Genomic DNA, 22775 nt, shown 5'->3' on the forward strand with positions numbered 1-22775 from the left:
TGCCTTGTTTTATCTCCTTCATCACCTCTGAGGAGAGGCTAGCTATCTTTCCAGACAGACTTTTTTACTTTTGGAAACCTGCTTGAACACTCTTCTAGTGAATGAAATTAAAACTAGGCTGGTCCACCCAGTCCTTGATGCTGGGGAAGACTCCTAATTGGTCTGCTCCCATGAAGACACCATATCCTGATTCATCCTAGAGGACCTGCTGCACTCAGAGCAGTTGAGGATCTTATCTGCACTCAGAGAAGTTAAGGATCAGCTGCATTAAGGGCAGTTGGACAACAGCTTGACTGCTCCACTGAAGACCCAACAGTTTGAAAGCCTCCAAGGAGATCTACTGCAGCCAGGGAAACATATCAGCAGATTCTATACCACTGTGAAGTGTCCCCCGTTGGAAGGCCCCACAGGGGGTCTGATACAGCCAGGGCCACAGGCCTACCCAGAAGATCTGAAGAAACACAGGGACAAAACAGGCAGATTTCAGACAGTCACACAGAACAACAAACAACGGGGATATCCAGATGTCAAAAGGCAAGCACAAGACCATAAACAACAGAAGCCAAAAATATGTGGGAATCATAAGAACACAGTTCTTCCACCACAGCAAGCCCTGAATACTCCAACAAACCTGAAAATCAGGAATCTGTCCTAAAATCCTATCTCGTGAAGATAATAGAGTCCTTTAAGGAGGATATTGAAAACTCACTGAAGGAAATACAGAAAAACACAGGTAAGCAGTGGAAGAAATTGAATAAAGCGATACAAGACCTAAAAGTGGAAGTAGAAAATATAAAGAAAACTGGAAATAGATCTACCTGAAGACTCAGCTATACCACTTGTGGGCATATACTGAAAAGATGCCCCACCATGCCACAGGAGCATGTGTTTCACTATGCTCATATCAGCTTTATTTGTCATAGCCAGAAGCTGGAAACAAAACAGATGTCCCAAGACAGAAAAATGGATACAGAAAATGTGGTTCATTTAGATAATGGAATACTACTCAGCTATTAAGAAAGAGGACATCCTGAGTTTTGCAGGCAAATGTATGGAACTAGGAAATGTCATTCTGAGTGAAGTAACTCAGACCCAAAAAGACATGCATTGTGTGTACTCACTAATGAGTGGATATTAGCCAAGGGGAAATAAAAGTACAGAATACACAAGATACAGTCCACAGAACTCAAAAGTTCAACAAGCTGAAGTGTCCAAATGAGTATGCCTCAGTCCCATTTGGGAGAGAGAAGAAACCTATCACAAGCAGGGAGGAGGGGGGAGTCTTGGAGGGAAAGTAGATGCAAGGGAGGGGAGAGGTCGAGGAGAGGGGAACCTGATCTGGTATTGGGTAAAGGAAAAGGACTGAAGTCCTGAGGACCAGCAGAAATAATATGAACAGGCAACCTCCAGAAATAGGAGGTTGAGGGACTCTCCAGAATGCAACAAAGATCTTGGAGGTGAGAAACTTTCATGACCTTAGATGAAATGGCCAACAGTAGGGAGAGGGAAATTATAGAGCCCACTTCCAGCAGTAACACAAAATATCAAATGAGGGATGGAGTTGCCATACTACAGTCACAACTCTCACCCATAATTGTTCCTGTCTGAAAGAATTACAGGGATGGAAATGGAGAGGAGCCTGAGGAATAGAATATCCAGCAACAGGCCCAAAGTGGGATCCAGCTCAAGGGGAGGTCCCAAGGCCTGAAACTATTACTGAGGCTATGGAGTACTCACAAAAGGGACCTAATATGACTGCCCTATGACTGCCCAACAAGCTGCTGAAAAAATCAGATGCAGAGATTTGCACCCAAACAATGAACAGAAACAGCTGACCCTTCTTGTTGAATTAGGGAAGGCTGAAAGAAGATGAGGAGAAGGAAGACCAGCAGTCTCAATTATTCTGGACCTCTGAAATCTCTCAAACATTGGACCACCAAACAGGGAGCATACACTAACTGATAGGAGGTCCCAAACACACATACAGTAGAGGACTGCATGGTCTGTGTCATTCAGAAATGATGCACCTAACCCTCAAGAGACTGGAGGTCCCAGGGAGCTTAGAGTTCAGGTAAGGTATGGGTGGGGATATCCACATGGAGGCAGGTGGGTGGGGAGGAGGTATGGGATATGGAACAATTGGAGGGTGGATGGGGGATAAAGTATGGAACATAAAAACATGAATTAGTTAATAAAAAATACTAGGCTGGCCACTGCTTATCTTCAGGCTCAGGGTTCGAGGAGTGGGGAGGGGTTCTCACTTCTTCCTTGTTACCTGAGCCAGCTTCCCAAAAGTTAGCTTTGCACTGGGCCCTTCTGGAACTGGCTGCCCTCCTGGCTGTGGTTTGCATGTGATCACTGCTATGGGAAGGAGCCTAAGCTGAGATCAGAGCAGGTGACCTGTATGGTGAAACAAGAAATATCGTAGATATCTGTATGGGGCAGATGGTAGATAATATGAGAAGACACAGCATAGATGGATAACTTAGATGCAAATTGAGTCCTATTATCCTGCAAAGTACTGGCGTAGGCCCTTTGAAGATGTATTATGATTATGCAGTGTAGTTTTCTTGTGGGACTCCTAACAATATTAATGGGAGTGTCTCTGACTCTTGCCCGACTTGGGACCATTTTCCTCCTACTGGGTTGTATCCTCCAACCTTAATATTAAGTGAGGTGCATAACCTTATTGCAAAAGTGGATGCCATGTTTGGCTGAGTGCCTGCCTGTTTTTAAATGAAAAATGAGGAGTGGATCTGGGGAAAGTGGAGGTTGTAGGGTAGGGTTGAGATGGAAATCAGGAAAAGGCATAAAATAACACAACATTTGTCTGATCAGGGTTTATTTAAACCTGTTTGGCTCATCACAGTTAAAAAATACCAGAGTTGGCTATAGAGATGACTCAGCAGTCAGAACCTCTGCTTTGGGGTTGGAGAGATGGGTCAATTGAAAAAAGTACTGTCTACCCTTCCATAGAACCTAGGTTCAAATTCCAGCACCCACATGACTGCACATTGGAACTCCAGTTCAGGAGGATCTGACACCCCATACAACACACATGCAGACAAAATGCCAATGCATAGAAAATAAAAATGCATACATCTTCTAAAATTTCCTTTTTCAAAAAAGAGTTTGATGCTCAGAACCATAGGTTTTTTTATTCCCTTCAGTTCCAGAGAATCCAATGCCATCCTCTGACCTCTGAGGGTAGCAGATATGCTTTTAGTTCACATACTTACATTCATGGAAATCTTCATACATGAAATCATAGATCTATTGTTATTAAGAGGAAGCCTGCAAATGATTGAACAATATAAAATACCAGGATGAACAAGGGAGTGATGAAGAATGACCTGACATTAGCTGAACACAAAGAGAGGAAGGGTAATTTTCTTCATGTTATGTGTGTCATACTACCCATGAACTAGTGCCTGACCATGCACTCATAACTCTATGGCAGCTCTTCTTCAGTCACAGGGTAATTTTTCAAAAGGGGATATGAAGTTAGAAACAGAGACTGAAGGACGAGACACATGACCTGCACATGTCTCTACATCAGACCCTCTGTATCTATGTAACATCTTAGAGTTTAGGTTTTAGGGGATTTGTGAATATTTAAACAAGTGGATCTCTCACTCTAGTCTCTTATCTTGGGCCCTTTTCTTTTGTTTGTCAGTCTTGTCCAATTGTGATGTGTTAGTTTTGTTTATCTTATTATATTTTGTTTTATGATTTTACTGGTTTTGTTAATATTTTGACTTTTATTATTATTGCTTGGAAGCCTGTTTGTTTCCTAATGAGAGGGAGAAAGGGAATATATCTGGTTGGGAGCTAAAATGGTTAGAAACTGAAAGGAAAAGAAGTAGAAGAAATTGTAGACAGCATATAGTGTATGAGGAAAAAATCCATTTTTAATAAAAATAGAGGATGTGAAGCACAACTTGAGATATACTGAAGAAAGTAGAGAAATTTCAGAAAATGAGTAGTGTGTGTATGATTTAGATTCATTGTTTATACATGGAAACTTTTCTAAGAATAGGAAACAAAACTTGTATATTACTCCTCAATTTTATAAAGAAGAACCTTGCTGTGGAGCAGTGCCTGGAATCATAACACTCACTAAGAACATGCAAGTTTCAAACATGAGATGACCTTTCACCATACCTTTCACATGCTAGGATCACAGGCATGATTTTCTATACTTCTTAATAACTTGGTGAATTTCATTCAAGTTTTGGGTCATAATCGGCTCACTCATCAAACTCTTGTACATCTACTCACTTTCTCAACCCTAACCACACAACTTTTTATTTTCTTCTGTTTCCATCAAATCCATTCCTCTTCAGAGTATGGCAGTCTCCACAATGTGGCTAACCTGCCAGGGATCAAATCATTTAAAAATGTAGTCTATTTATCATCAATTATCACTTACGATCGCACCCCAAGTAATGGTGTGATTGTGCATGCCACTCCATGGTGGAATTCTCTTAGTGTCTTTGTTCATTTCACTTGCTGCAAAAAGCACCAAGAATAAAACAACCAAGATTTACTTGGTTTGCAGGTTACATCAATCACCAGGAGACACCAAGGTAGGAAGTAAGTACAGGAACCTGAACTTAGCAACTGAATCAGGAAAAGAAGCTCACTTTACTGGCTTGTTACAGGACTTGCTCAGCCTATTTTCATAAACAACACAGAACACCTTCCCAGGCTGAGCACTTCCCCATGGACATAGGAACTATCATATCAACTATTATGAAGAAATGCACTACAGACTTGACTACAGGTAAATTGAAGAAAACATTTTCCCAACTGAGGTTAGTCTACCCAGAAAATACTTTCTTCTCACCTATTGACAAAGAACTAACAATATCGGTTGGGCTTAATCTTGTACAAGTCTTCTGGATTCTTTTACAATCCTCGTGGGTCAATATATCTGTTCCTCCCCTGATGTGTCCAGAAAACATTGTTTCATTGATGTTATCAACTACCTCTGGCTCTAAAATTCTGCTAATTCATGTTCTATGAAGACTGTTAAGGTGTGGTGGGAGAGGTATGACATATCCATTCTAAGTCGGAGAGCATACCAAACTAATATCACTGCACAATGACCAGCTGAGCGTTGCTGTGTTAATTAGTATTGCAAGAAGCTTCTCTGATGAGAGCTGAGAGATGCACTGATATACAGGTGTGGCAATTAGTCATCAAGGAATGTTTGAATTCTCTGTCCATTAAAGAAAACATTACTATTGGATTCCCTGCTAGGACATATCTGCATGTAAACAATAAAAACAGTGCTGTTTGTGAGTTCTAGCTCACGGAAAGGGACTCAGTTTGAATAAGAAACTAGGTGGTTTCCCCCATAACATTTATATCACTCTTGAATCAATGGGCATATCGCATCAAGCCAGTAACTGCAGTCCCTGGCAGAGCTCACAGAAGGATGGACTTTCTGACCACTTTTTTTCTCCAGTACTGTTTGTCACACCTTGTAAGAAAGTTTTCAAAACTTTTTCAGTATGCTTTGTTATACCACCTGTGGACACAGGGGTGGCATACAAATCTTCAAAGTAAGTTCCACTTTGATTTCTGCATGTTCTGTGTGTCTAGTATATGGTGTCTTCAGCCACCTAGTTTTGGAGAATTTCCAGCAGTATTGTTAATAGCCTGTGATGTTTGGGGGTGGTGTGGATAGTGCTTTGGGAGTTGATTGACAAGCAGCTACAAAAGAAGTCACCTAAACCTGGAAGAGAATTTAGTTTACATTATTCAACATGAGATGTCTACTTGGGAAAATGTCTACCTAGTGTAGTGCAAGTTTATTAAAACTCTTTTGAAACATGCAAATGAATATATTACAGGATTCCTCAAAAACAGTATGTTTCTTTCCAGTTTTTCAAAATACACTTTGTGTTAGTTATTCCTTTCCTTATTTCCTCATCTACTTTCCATCCTACACACACCCATATTTAACTCTTCATGTTAAATTATCTTCATGTTCCAGTATTATCCTTTAATCCTTTATAACATGGTATTCTATCTCCTATTTTTTTGACATGCCATGACTCTTAAAAATTCCTGACTTTTAAGGCTATTCCACTATATATACATTCATGTACAAGACTAATAACCCATATGTAATAATCAATTGGCCAACAAAAAAAAAATCACAGTTGGAATCATGGATGTACGCTTGTCCCAGATAAACATATGGTATCTGAGCAATAAATAGCAAGTTATTTCCACATGTATCCCTTCTAAATTCTGATATTTTCATTAGTAAAAATGAGCAATGAAATCTTGTTCTCATACATCCTAATATATGTACTTTAACTGTGCCTAAGACAATCTTACTCTAGGTGTGAATATCAATAAAGGTTTAGAGTATACACTTCTTACATTTACAACCTGAGGTTTTACTTTTCATTGTTCATAACCAAAACTATGTCCATAGTTTATTTTTAATTATACCTAGGATATAAAAGAGTGTGGTTGGATCTATTAATTTTTTTAATGATTGCTCAATCCATATATCACTTGTTTGTCCAGGATTCCTTCTTTTTTTATTATATTTTTATTAGGTATTTTCTTCATTTACATTTCAAATGCTATCCCAAAAGTCCCCCATACCCTTCCCCCCGACTCCCCTAACCAACCCACTCCCACTTCTTGGCCCTGGAGTTCCCCTGTACTGGGGCATATAAAGTTTGCAAGACCAAGGGGCCTCTCTTCCCAATGATGGCTGACTAGGCCATCTTCTGCTACATATGAATCCCTTCTTTACAAAGCAGATTCTCTTGATACTAGCGAATTATATTAGGCTTCTGATAAGGATTCATGAGCATATCAGAAAACAAGTAACAATCCACCAGAAAATGTGTGAATATGGGAATAACAGCTCCAGTTAATAAATTTGACAGAAGTATGTGTCCTGGGACAAACGTGAGAAAAGTTGGGATGAAGAAACTTCCTGGGAAATTACAAAATCTGTGTGACATGTTGCCAGTTTTCTGGAAGAATTTTTGTCAGCATAATTTTGCAAGACTGAAATAATAGTGATAAAGCACTCCATAGAAATGTGCATAATGAGTTCTTTGTTCTAGCCTTGAATGCCCCAATTCACATCTACTACAAGATCAATTCAGAAATTAAATTGTCCCAAAGGAAACATGAAAAACTTTTCATGACTTCTGCTCAGGTGCTCATTAACATCTAACAAACTTTTAGACATCATCCTTAAGCATCAGAAAGTAAAAATGGAGACTTGCTCTGGGGATAAATGACTTTCCTTCATCAGAGTTGTCCCAAAGACACCACGCAGACAAATATGCTAACAGCACAGAGAACAAAATAATAAACTCTCTGAAGGATGTCATGTGCAGGTACCCTACTATTTTATGAGACTATAAACCTAGACATTGTCGGGTTACCTTTACAGCATTGGATAGAGATTAAAAACCATTCTGAATGTACTTCCATTCTTTTTCAGGCAAAGAGTCACACAGAACTTCTTTGCTGTAAAAGGCACTACAATATATGATTCTATAGGAGCTGTGTTCCTGATGTGGCCATCAGATGATCATCTTCATCCTGTGTCTCAGAAGGTGGGATTCTTGCAACCATGGACTTCTTAAAATGCTCTTTTCCCTTCTTCTGTGTACATTGTCTCCTAAAGCCAACATGACTGATTAATTTTTTGAAGACTGAAATTTTACTCAAATTGCTTAATATTTTCTTTTATCTCAAAGAAATGTCTGTTTTCTAGATTTACTCTTAGCAGAAAACTGCATTCAATGTCATTTATGTACGTGAGATGTTAAATTTTATCTGGTGGATGGAGGCCCTCATGTTCCTATAGTAAACATATAAATGAGCAAAGCGGAGACTGAGCATCAGCTTGCAAAGGGTATAATAGTGATTGTGTTAATAATTTAGGCAAGAAGCTGGAGATAATGCAGGTAAAACTCTGGAATCTGGCTTTATAGAACAAAAATTAAGATTGGGAAAATATGAATGAATGAAACTTGTTAGCAAGTGGATTTTTTGACATGGAGGATAAATAGGTAAACATATGTTCATCTGTGTGATGAGAACACAGGTGGCTTTATCAGAAATATTTCATATTTTGTTGTGTGGCTGAGTAGTACAAAAGGTCCTCAAAAGCCAACAACTTAACATTCTACATCTGAATTCAGTTACAAAACCTTATGGATTATTATATGTAATCATACATCCTATTAATATACACATTGTTTTTAACATGTTGCTATAACATGAGGAAATTGTATTCATTATTTTTATGGTGCATTTTTCCTTTCTTTTCTTTTTTAATTGATTAAGTTATTTTATTGATTAAAATTCATTCCATTTGCAGCCTCCTCTCCCTCCAAATTATATTGAATTCAGATGAAATATTTATGCTTCATTAAGTGATTTTATTGATAAAGTTACATGATATTTGAAGCCTATCCACCCTCCTAATTGTATTGAATTCTGATTTTGGAATCACATACTTATACTAGCCTCTTTCCTCTCTTTATTTATATGCAAACCATATGGTGTGTTAAAACGGGTGTCATTTTGTAGGTAATTGAACTAGATGAACATAAAGATATAGTTGCCATGCAAATATATCTCGAGGCAGGAGTTATTTATGAGTATATAATTTTATTCTGAGTTACTGTCCATGTATTGTTCTCCAGGCAAAGTTCCTGTAGTGTGAAAGAATAGTGTCTCCCTGATCAAGAGAAGAAAATATCCAAAGATAAGTGATAAGTATGGGCAATAGAAGAGAATCCTGAAGACAGCAGTGTCCTACCTAATCATCAGTCTAGGGTCAGAAAAAGCCCTCTCCATGTCTACTCACGATACATCCCTGAAAACCACTGAGGAAGTGGCTTTTCAGATCATCTTGCTTTGCCAGTTTGGGGTTGGGACTTTTGCCAATGTATTTCTCTTTGTCTATAATTTCTCTCCAATCTCGACTGGTTCTAAACAGAGGCCCAGACAAGTGATTTTAAGACACATGGCTGTGGCCAATGCCTTAACTCTCTTCCTCACTATATTTCCAAACAACATGATGACTTTTGCTCCAATTATTCCTCAAACTGACCTCAAATGTAAATTAGAATTCTTCACTCGCCTCGTGGCAAGAAGCACAAACTTGTGTTCAACTTGTGTTCTGAGTATCCATCAGTTTGTCACACTTGTTCCTGTTAATTCAGGTAAAGGAATACTCAGAGCAAGTGTCACAAACATGGCAAGTTATTCTTGTTACAGTTGTTGGTTCTTCAGTGTCTTAAATAACATCTACATTCCAATTAAGGTCACTGGTCCACAGTTAACAGACAATAACAATAACTCTAAAAGCAAGTTGTTCTGTTCCACTTCTGATTTCAGTGTAGGCATTGTCTTCTTGAGGTTTGCCCATGATGCCACATTCATGAGCATCATGGTCTGGACCAGTGTCTCCATGGTACTTCTCCTCCATAGACATTGTCAGAGAATGCAGTACATATTCACTCTCAATCAGGACCCCAGGGGCCAAGCAGAGACCACAGCAACCCATACTATCCTGATGCTGGTAGTCACATTTGTTGGCTTTTATCTTCTAAGTCTTATTTGTATCATCTTTTACACCTATTTTATATATTCTCATCATTCCCTGAGGCATTGCAATGACATTTTGGTTTCGGGTTTCCCTACAATTTCTCCTTTACTGTTGACCTTCAGAGACCCTAAGGGTCCTTGTTCTGTGTTCTTCAACTGTTGAAAGCCAGAGTCACTAAAAATGCCAAACACAGAAGACAGCTTTGCTAATACCATTAAATACTTTATTCCATAAATATGTTTTTAAAAGCTTGTATGAACAAGGTATGGTGCTCACTGCTATACTTATAAAAGAGTAAGGTTATAATCACTTGTTGATATGAAAAGATTTCTGGTTGGAATCTGATTGAAACAGTGAGTTATTCACCACCCTCCATTCTCTGGTATATAACTGCACTCTACTGAAGGCTAGTCTAAAACAGACGAAATCCATCCTCCCTCAAAAGTTTAACATGTTATAATTACTCTCTCTCTCTCTCTCCTTTTAACTTAACACATTAACTTCAGATAACAACAGAATCCCTCCATAGTTCTACATCTGAACAAATAAGGATGTATTGTTATGACTAAATTTTTCAAAGATGAAATGCTTGTTAATTTTCCATATATTACATTTCATTTCATTTTAGTTAGGAGAAATCTGCTTTGCTATTTTGGACTCCACTCAGGTGAGAGTCAACCATTGAACAACATCACTTCATCCTCTCTTGAGAAGTGCAAGCTCCTCACAACATCAAGAATAAAGAGAAAAGTAGGCAAAAGCAGCTCACGCTCGGGAGCCTTAGGAGGTTTAAAGTCTCAGGACCACAGAAGATACCAGGATCCACACTGGACATCTTCTCCTGAAAGGTCTTGGCAATGTCTTCACTCTGGGCCATAGTGAAATTGTGTTTCCAATCATCAGAAACACCTACGCATGCGACAGGAAACAAGAGATATCAGAACAATGTGGAGGCAAAGTTGTCACTCTGTCAGTGGTTTCCTCAGTCCGAAAATTATTGTCTTAGAAGATTATAGTCAAGCATTTAAATATTTTGGATGCATGAGAATGTCCAAAGGCAGCAGAACTCACAAGATAAGTATCAGGAGTGGTTATAGCAGTCAGTATGACAAAACCTAAAATCTGACTTGTGCTAATTACATCTGTGAGTAAAGTATTTTAGCATTTTTATGTGTATTGGATGTGTGTGTATTTATGGGGATTCCCTCCTGTTAAGAAGAATAGGTGTCACAGATTGGGGGGAAAATCTTCACTAATCCCACATCTGATAAAGGGCTAATATGAGCAATATATAAATAACGCAAGAAGATAGCCTCCAAAATAAGAAAACAACACAATAAAAAAGTGGGGTGTAAAACTAAAAAGAGAATTCACAACAGAGGAATCTCAAATGGCTGAGAAGCACTTAAAGAAATGCTTTTAAAAAATCCTTAATGGTCAGAGAAATGCATATCAAAAGACAGGGAGATTCCACCTTATAACAATCAGAGTGGCTAAGTTAAAAAACTAGGGTGACTGAACATGTTGCAAAGATATGGAGAAAGAGAAACCTTCTTCCATTGCTGGTGGGATTGCAAAATGGTACAACCACTCTGGAAATCTATATGGAGATTCCTCAGAAAATTGGAAATAGATCTACCCGAAGACCAAGCTGTATCACTCTTGGGCACATACACTAAAGATGCTCCACCAAGCTACATGGATATGTTGCTCCACTATGCTCATAGCAGCCTTATCTGTGATAGGCAGAAGCTGGAAACAACTCAGATGTCCCACAACAGAAGAATGGATACAGAAAATGTGCTTCATTTACACAATGGAACACTACTTAGATATTAAGAATGGGAAATCATTAGCTTTGAAGGCAAATGGGTGGAGCTAAAAAATAAATATCATCCTGAGTGAGGTAACTGGGACCCAAAAGGAAATTTATGGTATGTACTCACTAATAAGTTGATATTAGCAAAAAAAAAAAAAAAAAAAAAAAAAAAACAGTATAAACAGGATACAATCCACCAAACACAGAAAGTTTAAGAGGATGAAGGGCACAAATTAGGATGTTTCCCTACTTGGGAGGGAGAAGAAAGCAATCACTGGAGATAGAGGGAGGGAGAGACCAGAAAGGGATCTGGGCATGGGGAAAAGGGGAATATGATTAGGTATTCAGGGCTGGGGGAACAGAAGAGAAGAATTGAGAGCCAGCAAAATGAATGGAAATATGCAACTTCAGAGAGTGAAAGTTGTCTGGACCCTTTAGAAGGTATCAGAGATCTGGGAGGTGGAAGAATCGCTGGACTCAAAGAGAGGGACCATAGATGAAATGCCCAACAGTGGAGAGAGAGAACTTGTAGAATCCACCTCCAGTACAAAGAAAGAGCAACAAGACAGAATTGTTCCGGTCTAAAGGAACTGCAAGGACAAAAATGGGAAAGAGACTGAAGGAAAGGAGGTACAGGCAACTGCCCAAATCAGCATCCATCTTAAGGGGAGGCTCCAAGGCCTGGCACTATTACTGATGCTGTGGTGTGCTAACAGACAGGAGCCTAGCATTGCTGTTCTCTGAGAAGCTCAACAAGCAGCTGACTGAGACTGATGCAGATAATTATACCCAACAAATGGACTGAAGTCAAGGTGCCCTGTGGTTGAATTAGGAAAAGGCTAGAAAAAGGTGAGGAGGAGGAGGAGGGCAACCCAATAGGAAGGCAAGTAAGTCTCAACTAACATAGACCTCTGACATCTCTCATGACTGTCCTTCTAGAGGTTCTACCAGCAGCTGACTGACACGTTCACAGATACTTACACCGAAATATTGGACTAAAGTCATTGACCCCTATGGTTGAGTTAGGAGAAGGATTGAAGAAGTTTATGGGGAAGGTGACCCCATAGAGAAACCAGAAGTCTCAACTAACCTGGATCCAAGCGAGTTCTTAGAGACTGCCCACCAGTCGGGCAGCATACACAGGCTGGTTAGAGGCCCCCAGCACAGATATAGCAGAAGTCGGCTTGTTCTGGTCTCAGTGTGAGATGTGCCTAACCCTTGAGAGAACCCAGGAAAGATGGAGTCCTGTTGTGGGGAGCATCCTGCAAAAGTTGAGGGAAGGATTGAGATGAGCAATGGTGGAACAGGGGACTGGGAGGTGGGACAATGGCTAGAATGCAAATAAATAAGATAATAATAAAAAGAAGAATTGGTGTCATACCTCTAGAGATGGAGTTATAAACAAAAGTAAGCCTATAAATACAGTTTCTACAAATTATGATCCTCTGTAAAAATGGCTAAGGCTCTATTCTGCTAAACCATCTCCATACCCAAACTGAGAAATTTATCTGGCCCATTTGATGCTTCCTTTCCAATTGGGAAGGAAAAAAGTCACTAGAAACAGCTATAGTGAAAGAGCTTGAAATAATTGAACAGGAAACAACAGTCTGCACACTCTATATTGAGGAATAGATTTACACTGAGTTGCAAAATTAATACTAAGGCTTCAAGTACCTTTTCACAGACTTGCACCAACATTAAAACTAACAAAACTATAGCACCATATCTTGATCATAACATTGGCAATAATAAGAGGCAGCAAGATAGCTCAACAGGTAAAAATCTCACCACTTAGAATTGATTACCTGAGTTCCAGCCCCAGGGTCTATACTCTGAAAAACAGTCTGGCAGTTCCTCAGAAAATTGGAAATATTTTTACCTGAGGACCCAGAAATATCACTCCTGGGAATATACTCAAAAGATACCCCAACATATAACAAGGACACATGCTCTACTATGTGCATAGCAACCTTATTCATAAAGGCCAGAAGCTGGAAACAACCCAGATGTGGATACAGAAGATGTGCTACATTTATACAATGGAGTACTACTCAGCTATTAAAAGCAATGACTTCATAAAATTCGCAGGCAAATGGATGGAACTAGACTATATCGTCATGAGGGAGATAACACAAACAAAAAAGAACACTCATGGTATGTACTCGCTGATATGTAGATTTTAGGCCAAATGCTCAGAATAGCCACAATACAACCCACAAACCATATGCAGCTTAAGAATAAGGAAGACCAAATTATAGATACTTCAATCCTACATAAAACAGAGAACAAAATAATCACAGGAGCTAGAGGGACGTGGGAGGAAGAGAAGAGTGGCATGGGAAAAAACTGTAGGAACAGGTATTGGAATGTACAGGAGAGAAGTAAGGAAATTGAATAGAAACATGTAGCAGTGGGGTGTGGTAAACTAGGCATAACCACCACAAAGACCCAGACTCTAGGCAAAAGAGAGGATCCTGGGAATCAATGCCTCTGACATTAGCTGAAATACCCAACAATGGAAAGACACAACCTTTAGAGACCATCTCCAGTAGATTTATACAGCACACAGTTACATGATCAGGACCACCCATCTCAAAACTTTTAACCCAGAAATGTTTCTGTCCAAAGAAAAGACAGGGACAAAAAAATAGAACAGAGACGGAAGGAAAGCCCATTCAGAGACTGCCTCACATAGAGATCCAGCTCATCTGCAGAAACCAAACCACCACATTCTTGCTGGTACCAAGAAGCACTTGCTGACAGGAGCCTGATACTGCTGTTCCCTGGGAGGTTCTACCAGCACCTGACAAATACAGATGCAGATACTCACATCCAAACATTGGCCTGATACTGGGGACCCCAATGGAAAAGTTAGGGGAAGGATTGGAGGAGCTGAAAGTGATTGCAACCCAATAAGAAGAACAATATTAAATAACTGGACTACCCAGAGCTCCCAGGGATTAAACTGCAACCAAAGCAGGGGTTAGATGGTACCCAGGCAGAACTTGATGAATCTCAGGAAGAGCGCCTTTCAGAAAAGGTTCCTCTCAACTCTAAATTTGATAGATATAGAGACTCTGATGATGAGCTAATTTTAGACAAAGCAGATCACTCAGAAAGAGGAACTGCCAAATATTCTGAGGAGGGTTGGCCTCCTTGCAAGTCTCCCACTCCACCTATAGCCTCCACCGTGGGAGATGCTACTCATAGGGACACGCAACCAAGCAAATTAGAGTTTGAAGTTAGGCTGCAAAAATTGACTGATTAGCTTCGGGAGCTAAAAAGGATGTCAGATGCAGAAAGGAATAACTTCTGAAATGTACCAAGCGCCACTGCAAAGAGCTGTGAGTCAGGCTCGTGGGAGAGAACAGGATACTTCTTATGTGCTAGCCTTTCCTGTCGTCCAAGTAATTGACTAGGAAGATACTAGAGTCAGACATTACCAGACTTTGGATTTCAAGTTGATAAAGGAGTTAAAAACAGCTGTTGTGCAGTATGGTCCTTCAGCCCCTTTCACACAAGCATTGCTGGATACGGTCGTAGTCACACTTAACCCCCCTAGATTGGAAAACTCTATGTAAGGCCACCCTGTCAGGAGGAGATTTCTTACTTTGGGATTCTGAATGGCAAGACGCCAGTAAGAAAACTGCTGCTTTAAATGCTCAGACCAGTAATCTAGACTGGGATAATAACATGCTTCTGGGAGAAGGCCCTTATGAGGGCCAGACTAATCAGATTGGTTTTCCCGTTGGAGTGTACACACAGATCGCAGTGGCTGCCTGCTGTGCTTGGGGACTGTTACCGGTTAGAAGGAATATTTCTGGGAGTTTAGCCAGCATTCGTCAGAGTTCTGATGAGCCTTACCAGGACTTTGTGGATAGGCTATTAATAGCAGCTAGTAGAATAATTGGAAAATCTGACACGGGAAGTCCTTTCGTTATGCGATGTGTTGTGCCGCTATCTAGCCGCACAAAGGACAAACAGATTTAGCAGGATATGTCCATCTTTGTGCAGAAATCGGGCCGTCATATAATCAGGGTTTGGCTTTCGGTTCTGCTTCGAAAGGGACCGCCATATGAGCAATGTTCTCGCGGAAACAAGGGTATAATGCATGTTTTAAGTGTGGAAGTTTGAGTCATTTTAAAAGTGATTGTCCCAAGAACAAAGGTGCTGAGAGTGGGCAAGCAGGCCGTGCCCCAGGAATTTGTCCCCAGTGTAGAAAGGGCAACCACTGGACTAAGGTGTGCAAATCCAAGCCAGGCACTCTGGGCCATCCCATACTGGGAAACAAGAGGAGGGGCCAGCCCCAGGCCCCGGCTTACTCACAGAAAACAGCTTATGGGGCTATAAATCTGCTGCCCAGCCAAAGAGATCAGTTTTTTTAACTTGTCAGGGCAAAATCAGGAAGTGCAGGATTGGACCTCTGGTCCACCACCCACGCAGTATTAACCCCAGAAATGGGAGTCCAAACTCTGCCTACCAGAGTCTTTGGACCTCTACCTGTAGAAACTTGTGGATTTCTTTTAGGATGAAGCAGTTCTATTGTAAAAGGCCTGCAGTTTTATCCAGGTGTTATAAATAATGATTATGAGGGAGAAATTAAAATCATAGCTGCTTCCCCTCATGGTGTTATAACTGTACCCGCTAATCAAGGAATTGCTCAATTTGTTTTAATTCCTCTACATCCACCACCGTCCAGGTTTATTAAGAATGAAAGAGGACGGTTCCGAGACCCCACCGAGTGTATCCTGCACAGAGAGCTGGCCACTTTTCCGGCCAGAGGGTAGGGATCTGCCCGGCAGGCTCGGGAGCAATTTGCCTGAGAATCGGCAGCAGACATCTTGGTTCCAGGACCCTGCCGAGTGTATCCTGCACAGGTGAGAGTACGAAATACAGAAGCTAAAAGCATCTGGGACAGGCGGGAACCACAGACCTTCTAAGGCAGCCCCCTTTTCGGGCCCCAGGCAGCACTTTGCCTGAGCATCGGCAGCTGATATCTTGGTCCTGGGACCCCATCGAGTGTATCCTGCACAGCTCCAGAGAATACCAGATGGCGAAAGGCAAACGTAAGAATCCTACTAACAGAAATCAAGACCACTCACCATCATCAGAACGCAGCACTCCCACCCCACCTAGTCCTGGGCACCCCAACACAACCGAAAAGCTAGACCTGGATTTAAAAGCATATCTCATGATGATGGCAGAGGACATCAAGAAGGACTTTAATAACTCACTTAAAGAAATACAGGAGAACACTGCTAAAGAGTTACAAGTCCTTAAAGAAAAACAGGAAAACACAACCAAACAGGTAGAAGTCCTTAAAGAAAAACAAGAAAACACATCCAAACAGGCGATGGAAATGAACAAAACCTTACTAGATCTAAAAAAGGAAGTAGACACAATAAAGAAAACCTAAAGTGAGGCAACGCTGGAAATAGAAACCATAGGAAAGAAATCTGGAACCATAGATGCAAGAATCAGCAACAGAATACAAGAGATAGAAGAGAGAATCTCAGGTGCAGAAGATTCCATAGAGAACATTGGCACAACAATCAAAGAAAATACAAAATGCAGAAGGATCCTAACTCAAAACATCCAGGAAATGCAGGACACAATGAGAAGACCAAACCTACAGATAATAGTAGTTGATGAGAATAAAGATTTTCAACTCAAAGGGCCGGCAAATATCTTCAACAAAATTATAGAAGAAAACTTCCCAAACCTAAAAAAAGAAATGCCCATGAACATACAGGAAGCCTACAGAACTCCAAATAGACTGGACCAGAAAAGAAATTCCTCCTGACACATAATAAGAGAACAACAAATGCACTAAATAAAGATAGAATATTAAAAGCAGTAAGGGAGAAAGGTCAAGTAACATATAAAGGAAGGCCTATCAGAATTACACCAGACTATTCACCAGAGACTATGAAAGCCAGAAGAGCCTGAACAGATGTTAGACAGACACTAAGAGAACACAAATGCCAACCCAGGCTACAATACCCGGCCAAACTCTCAAATACCATAGATGGAGAAACCAAAGTATTCCACGACAAAACCAAATTCACACATTATCTTTCCATGAATCCAGCCCTTCAAAGGATAATAACAGAAAACAAAAAAAAAAAAAAAAAAAAACAATACATGGACGGAAATCACGCTCTAGAAAAGGCAAGAAAGTAATCCCTCAACAAAGCAAAAAGAAGACAGCCACAAGAACAGAATGCCAACTCTAACAACAAAAATAAAAGGAAGCAACAATTACTTTTCCTTAATATGTCTAATATCAATGGACTCAATTCCCAAATAAAAAGACATAGACTAACAGACTGGCTCTACAAACAGGACCCAACATTCTGCTGCTTACAGGAAAACCATCTCAGGGAAAAAGACAGACACTACCTCAGAGTGAAAGGCTGGAAAACAATTTTCCAAGCAAATGGCATGAAGAAACAAGCTGGAGTAGCCATTCTAATATCAAATAAAATCGACTTCCAACATAAAGTTATCAAAAAAGACAAGGAGGGACACGTCATACTCATCACAGGTAAAATCCTCCAAGAGGAACTCTCAATTCTGAATATCTATGCTCCAAATGAAAGGGCAGCCACATTCGTTAAAGAAACTTTAGTAAAGCTCAAAACACACATCGCACCTCACACAATAATAGTGGGAGACTTCAACACACCACTTTCACCAATGGACAGATCATGGAAAAAGAAACTAAACAGGGACACAGTGAAATTAACAGAAGTTATGAAACAAATGGACTTAACAGATATCTGCAGAACATTTTATCCTAAAAAAAAGGATATACCTTCTTCTCGGTACCTCACGGGACCTTCTCCAAAATTGACCATATAATTAGTCACAAAACAGGCCTCAACAGATACAAAAATATTGAAATTGTCCCATGCATCCTATCAGACCACCATGGACTAAGGCTGATCTTCAATAACAACATAAATAATGGAAAGCCAACATTCACGTGGAAACTGAACAACACTCTTCTCAATGATACCTCGGTCAAGGAAGGAATAAAGAAAGAAATTAAGGACTTTTTAGAGTTTAATGAAAATGAAGCCACAACATACCCAAACCTATGGGACACAATGAAAGCATTTCTAAGAGGGAAACTCATAGCTCTGAGTGCCTCCAAAAAAGAAACTGGAAAGAGCACACACTAGCAGCTTGACAAAACATCTAAAAGCTCTAGAAAAAAAGGAAGAAAATTCACCCAAGAGGAGTAGACAGCAGTAAATAATCAAACTCAGGGGTGAAATCAACCAAGTGGAAACAAGAAGAACTATTCAAAGAACTAACCAAATGAGGAATTGGTTCTTTGAGAAAATCAACAAGATAGATAAACCCTTAGCTAGACTCACTAGAGGGTACAAGGACAACATCCTAATTAACAAAATCAGAAATGAAAAGGGAGACATAACAACAGATCCTGAAGAAATACAAAACACCATCAGATCCTTCTACAAAAGGCTATACTCAACAAAACTGGAAAACCTGGACGAAAAGGACAAATTTCTAGACCAAAGTTAAATCAGGATCAAATTAACGATCTAAACAGTCCCATATCCCCTAAAGAAATAGAAGCAGTCATTAATAGTCTCCCAGCAAAAAAAAAAAAAGCCCAGGACCAAATGGGTATAATGCAGAGTTCTACCAGTCCGTCAAAGAAGATCTAATTCCAGTTCTGCACAAACTATTCCACAAAATAGAAGGAGAAGGCACTCTACCCAACTCATTCTATGAAGCCACAATTACTCTGATACCTAAACCACAGAAAGATCCAACAAAGATAGAGAACTTCAGACCAATTTCCCTTATGAATATAGATGCAAAAATCCTCAATAAAATTCTTGCTAACCGAATCCAAGAACACATTAAAGCAATCATCCATCCTGACCAAGTAGGTTTTATTCCAGGGATGCTGGGATGATTTAATATATGGAAATCCATCAATGTAATCCATTATATAAACAAACTCAAAGACAAAAACCACATGATCATCTCATTAGATGTAGAAAAAGCATTCGACAATATGTAACACCCATTCATGATAAAAGTCTTGGAAAGATCAGGAATTCAAAGGCCCATACCTAAACATGATAAAAGCAATCTACAACAAACCAGTAGCCAACATCAAAGTAAATGGTGAGAAGCTGAAAGCAATCCCACTAAAATCAGGGACTAGACAAGGCTGTCCACTCTCTCCCTACCTATTCAACATTGTCCTAGCCAGAGCAATTCGACAACAAAAGGAGATCAAGGGGATACAAATTGGAAAAGAGGAAGTCAAAATATCACTCTTTGCAGATGATATGATAGTATATATAAGTGACCCTAAAAATTCCACCAGAGAACTCCCAAAACTGATAAACTGCTACGCTGAGATAGCAGGATATAAAATTAACTCAAAGAAGTCAATGGCCTTTCTCTACACAAAGAATAAACAGGCTGAGAAAGAAATTAGGGAAACAACACCCTTCTCAATAGTCACAAATAATATAAAATATCTTGACGTGACTCTAACTAAGGAAGTGAAAGATCTGTATGAGAAGAACTTCAAGTCTCTGATGAATGAAATTAAAGAAGATCTCAGAAGATGGAAAGATCTCCCATGCTCATGGATTGGCAGGATCAACATTGTAAAAATGGCTATCTTGACAAAAGCAATCTACAGATTCAATGCAATCCCCATCAAAATTCCAACTCAATTCTTCAACGAAGTAGAAAGAGCAATCTGCAAATTCATCTGGAATAACAAAAAACCTAGGATAGCAAAAACTCTTCTCAAGGATAAAAGAACCTCTGGTGGAATCACCATCCCTGACCTAAAGCTTTACTACAGAGCAATTGTGATAAAAACTGCATGGTACTGGTATAGTGACAGACAAGTAGACCAATGGAATAGAATTGAAGACCCAGAAATGAACCCACACACCTATGGTCACTTGATCTTCGACAAGGGAGCTAAAACCAGCCAGTGGAAGAAAGACAACATTTTCAACAAATGGTGCTGGCACAACTGGTTGTTATCATGTAGAAGAATGTGAATTGATCCATTCCTATCTCCTTGTACTAAGGTCAAATTTAAGTGGATCAAGGAACTTCACATAAAACCAGAGACACTGAAACTTATAGAGGAGAAAGTGGGGAAAAGCCTCGAGGATATGGGCATAGGGAAAAATTCCTGAAAAGAACAGCAATGGCTTGTGCTGTAAGATCGAGAATTGACAAATGGGACCTCATGAAACTGCAAAGCTTCTGCAAGGTAAAAGACACCGTCAATAAGACAAAAAGGCCACCAACAGATTGGGAAAGGATCTTTACCTATCCTAAATCAGATAGGGGACTAATATCCAATATATATAAAGAACTCAAGAAGGTGGACTCCAGAAAATCAAATCACCCCATTAAAAAATGGGGCTCAGAACTGAATAAAGAATTCTCACCTGAGGGATACCGAATGGCAGAGAAACACCTGAAAAAATGTTCAACATCCTTAATTATCAGGGAAATGCAAATAAAAACAACCCTGAGATTCTACCTCACACCAGTCAGAATGGCTAAGATCAAAAATTCAGGTGACAGCAGATGCTGGCGAGGATGTGGAGAAAGAGGAACACTCCTCCATTGTTGGTGGGATTGCAAGCTTATACAACCACTCTGGAAATCAGTCTGGCGGTTCCTCAGAAAATTGGACATAGTACTACCGGAGGATCCCACAATACCTCTCCTGGGCATATATCAAGATGTCCCAACCTGTATGAAGGATACATGCTCCACTATGTTCATAGCAGCCTTATTTATAATAGCCAGAAGCTGGAAAGAACCCAGATGCCCCTCAACAGAGGAATGGATACAGAAAATGTGGTACATTTACACAATGGAGTACTACTCAGCTATTAAAAAGAATGAATTTATGAAATTCCTAGGCAAATGGATGGACCTGGAGGGCATCATCCTGAGTGAGGTAACCCAATCACAAAGGAACTCACACAATATGTACTCACTGATAAGTGGATATTAGCCCAAAACTTAGGATACCCAAGATATAAGATACAATTTGCTAAACGCATGAAACTCTAGAAGAATAAAGACCAAAGTGTGGACACTTTACCCTTTCTTAGAAATGGGAACAAAACACCCATGGAAGGAGTTACAGAGACAAAGTTTGGAGCTGTGACAAAAGGATGGACCATCTAGAGACTGCCATATCCTGGAATCCACCCCAACATCAGCTTCCAAAAGCTGACACCATTGCATACACTAGCAAGATTTTGCTGAAAGGACCCAGATAGAGCTGTCTCTTGTGAGACTATGCCGTGGCCTAGCAAACACAGAAGTGGATGCTCACAGTCAGCTATCGGATGGATCACAGGGCTTCCAATGGAGGAGCTAGAGAAAGTACTCAAGGAGCTAAAGGGATCTGCAACCCTATAGGTTGAACAACATTATGAACTAACCAGTACCCCGGAGCTCTCGACTCTAGCTGCATATGTATCAAAAGATGGCCTAGTCGGCCATCACTGGAAAGAGGAGGCCCATTGGACACACAAACTTTATATGCCCCAGTACAGGGGAACGCCAGGGCCAAAACAAATGGGAATGGGTGGGTAGGGAAGTGGGCGGGAGGGTATGGTGGACTTTTGGGATAGCATTGGAAATGTAATTGAGGAAAATACGTAATAAATAAATTTAAAAAAAGAATGAAAGAGGACAAGGTGGTTTAGACTCCTCTGGTGTGAATTGGGTTCAATCTATTACTAACCAGAGACCTAACCTTAAATTGACATTTGATGGAAAAAGTTTTGAAGGATTAATAGATACTGGAGCCGATATAACAATCATTAGAGGACAGGACTGGCCCTCAAACTGGCCTTTGACTGATACGCTAACTCACCTTCAAGGAATTGGTTACGCTAGTAACCCAAAACAAAGGTACAAATTGCTAACCTGGAGAGATGGGGAAGGAAAATCAGGAAAAATTCAGCCATATGTTATGTCAAATTTGCCTGTAACTCTATGGGGAAGAGATCTCTTGTCACAGATGGGCGTTATAATGTACAGTCCTAATGAGATGGTGACTAAGCAGACGCTCAGGCAGGGACTTTTGCCTGGTCATGGACTAAAAAAGAAGGGACAAGGAATTAAGACTTTTGAAGATCCTAAACCTCACTCTAACACAAGAGGTTTGGAGTATTTTCGGTAGTGGCCACTATCTTGCCTGCATCCCACTCCAATTAAATTCAATGACTTAATGATATTCCAGTGTGGGTGGATCAGTGGTCTGATCCAAGAAAAAATAGAAGCCGCTTCTTCGCTAGT

The 22775-nt window shown here is 40.1% G+C and overlaps 1 protein-coding gene across 1 annotated transcript; it reads left to right on the forward strand.

The window, feature by feature from the left end:
- Positions 1–8854: 8854 nt before the first annotated feature.
- V1rd19 (vomeronasal 1 receptor, D19) lies at positions 8855–9772 on the forward strand. Its single transcript, NM_207619.2, has one exon. The coding sequence runs from the start codon at positions 8855–8857 to the stop codon at positions 9770–9772; it is 918 nt and encodes a 305-aa protein (NP_997502.2).
- The last annotated feature ends 13003 nt before the right edge of the window (positions 9773–22775 follow it).

This window comes from Mus musculus, chromosome 7 (genome assembly GCF_000001635.26).
Source record: "Mus musculus strain C57BL/6J chromosome 7, GRCm38.p6 C57BL/6J".
Classification (NCBI taxonomy): Eukaryota; Metazoa; Chordata; class Mammalia; order Rodentia; family Muridae; genus Mus; species Mus musculus.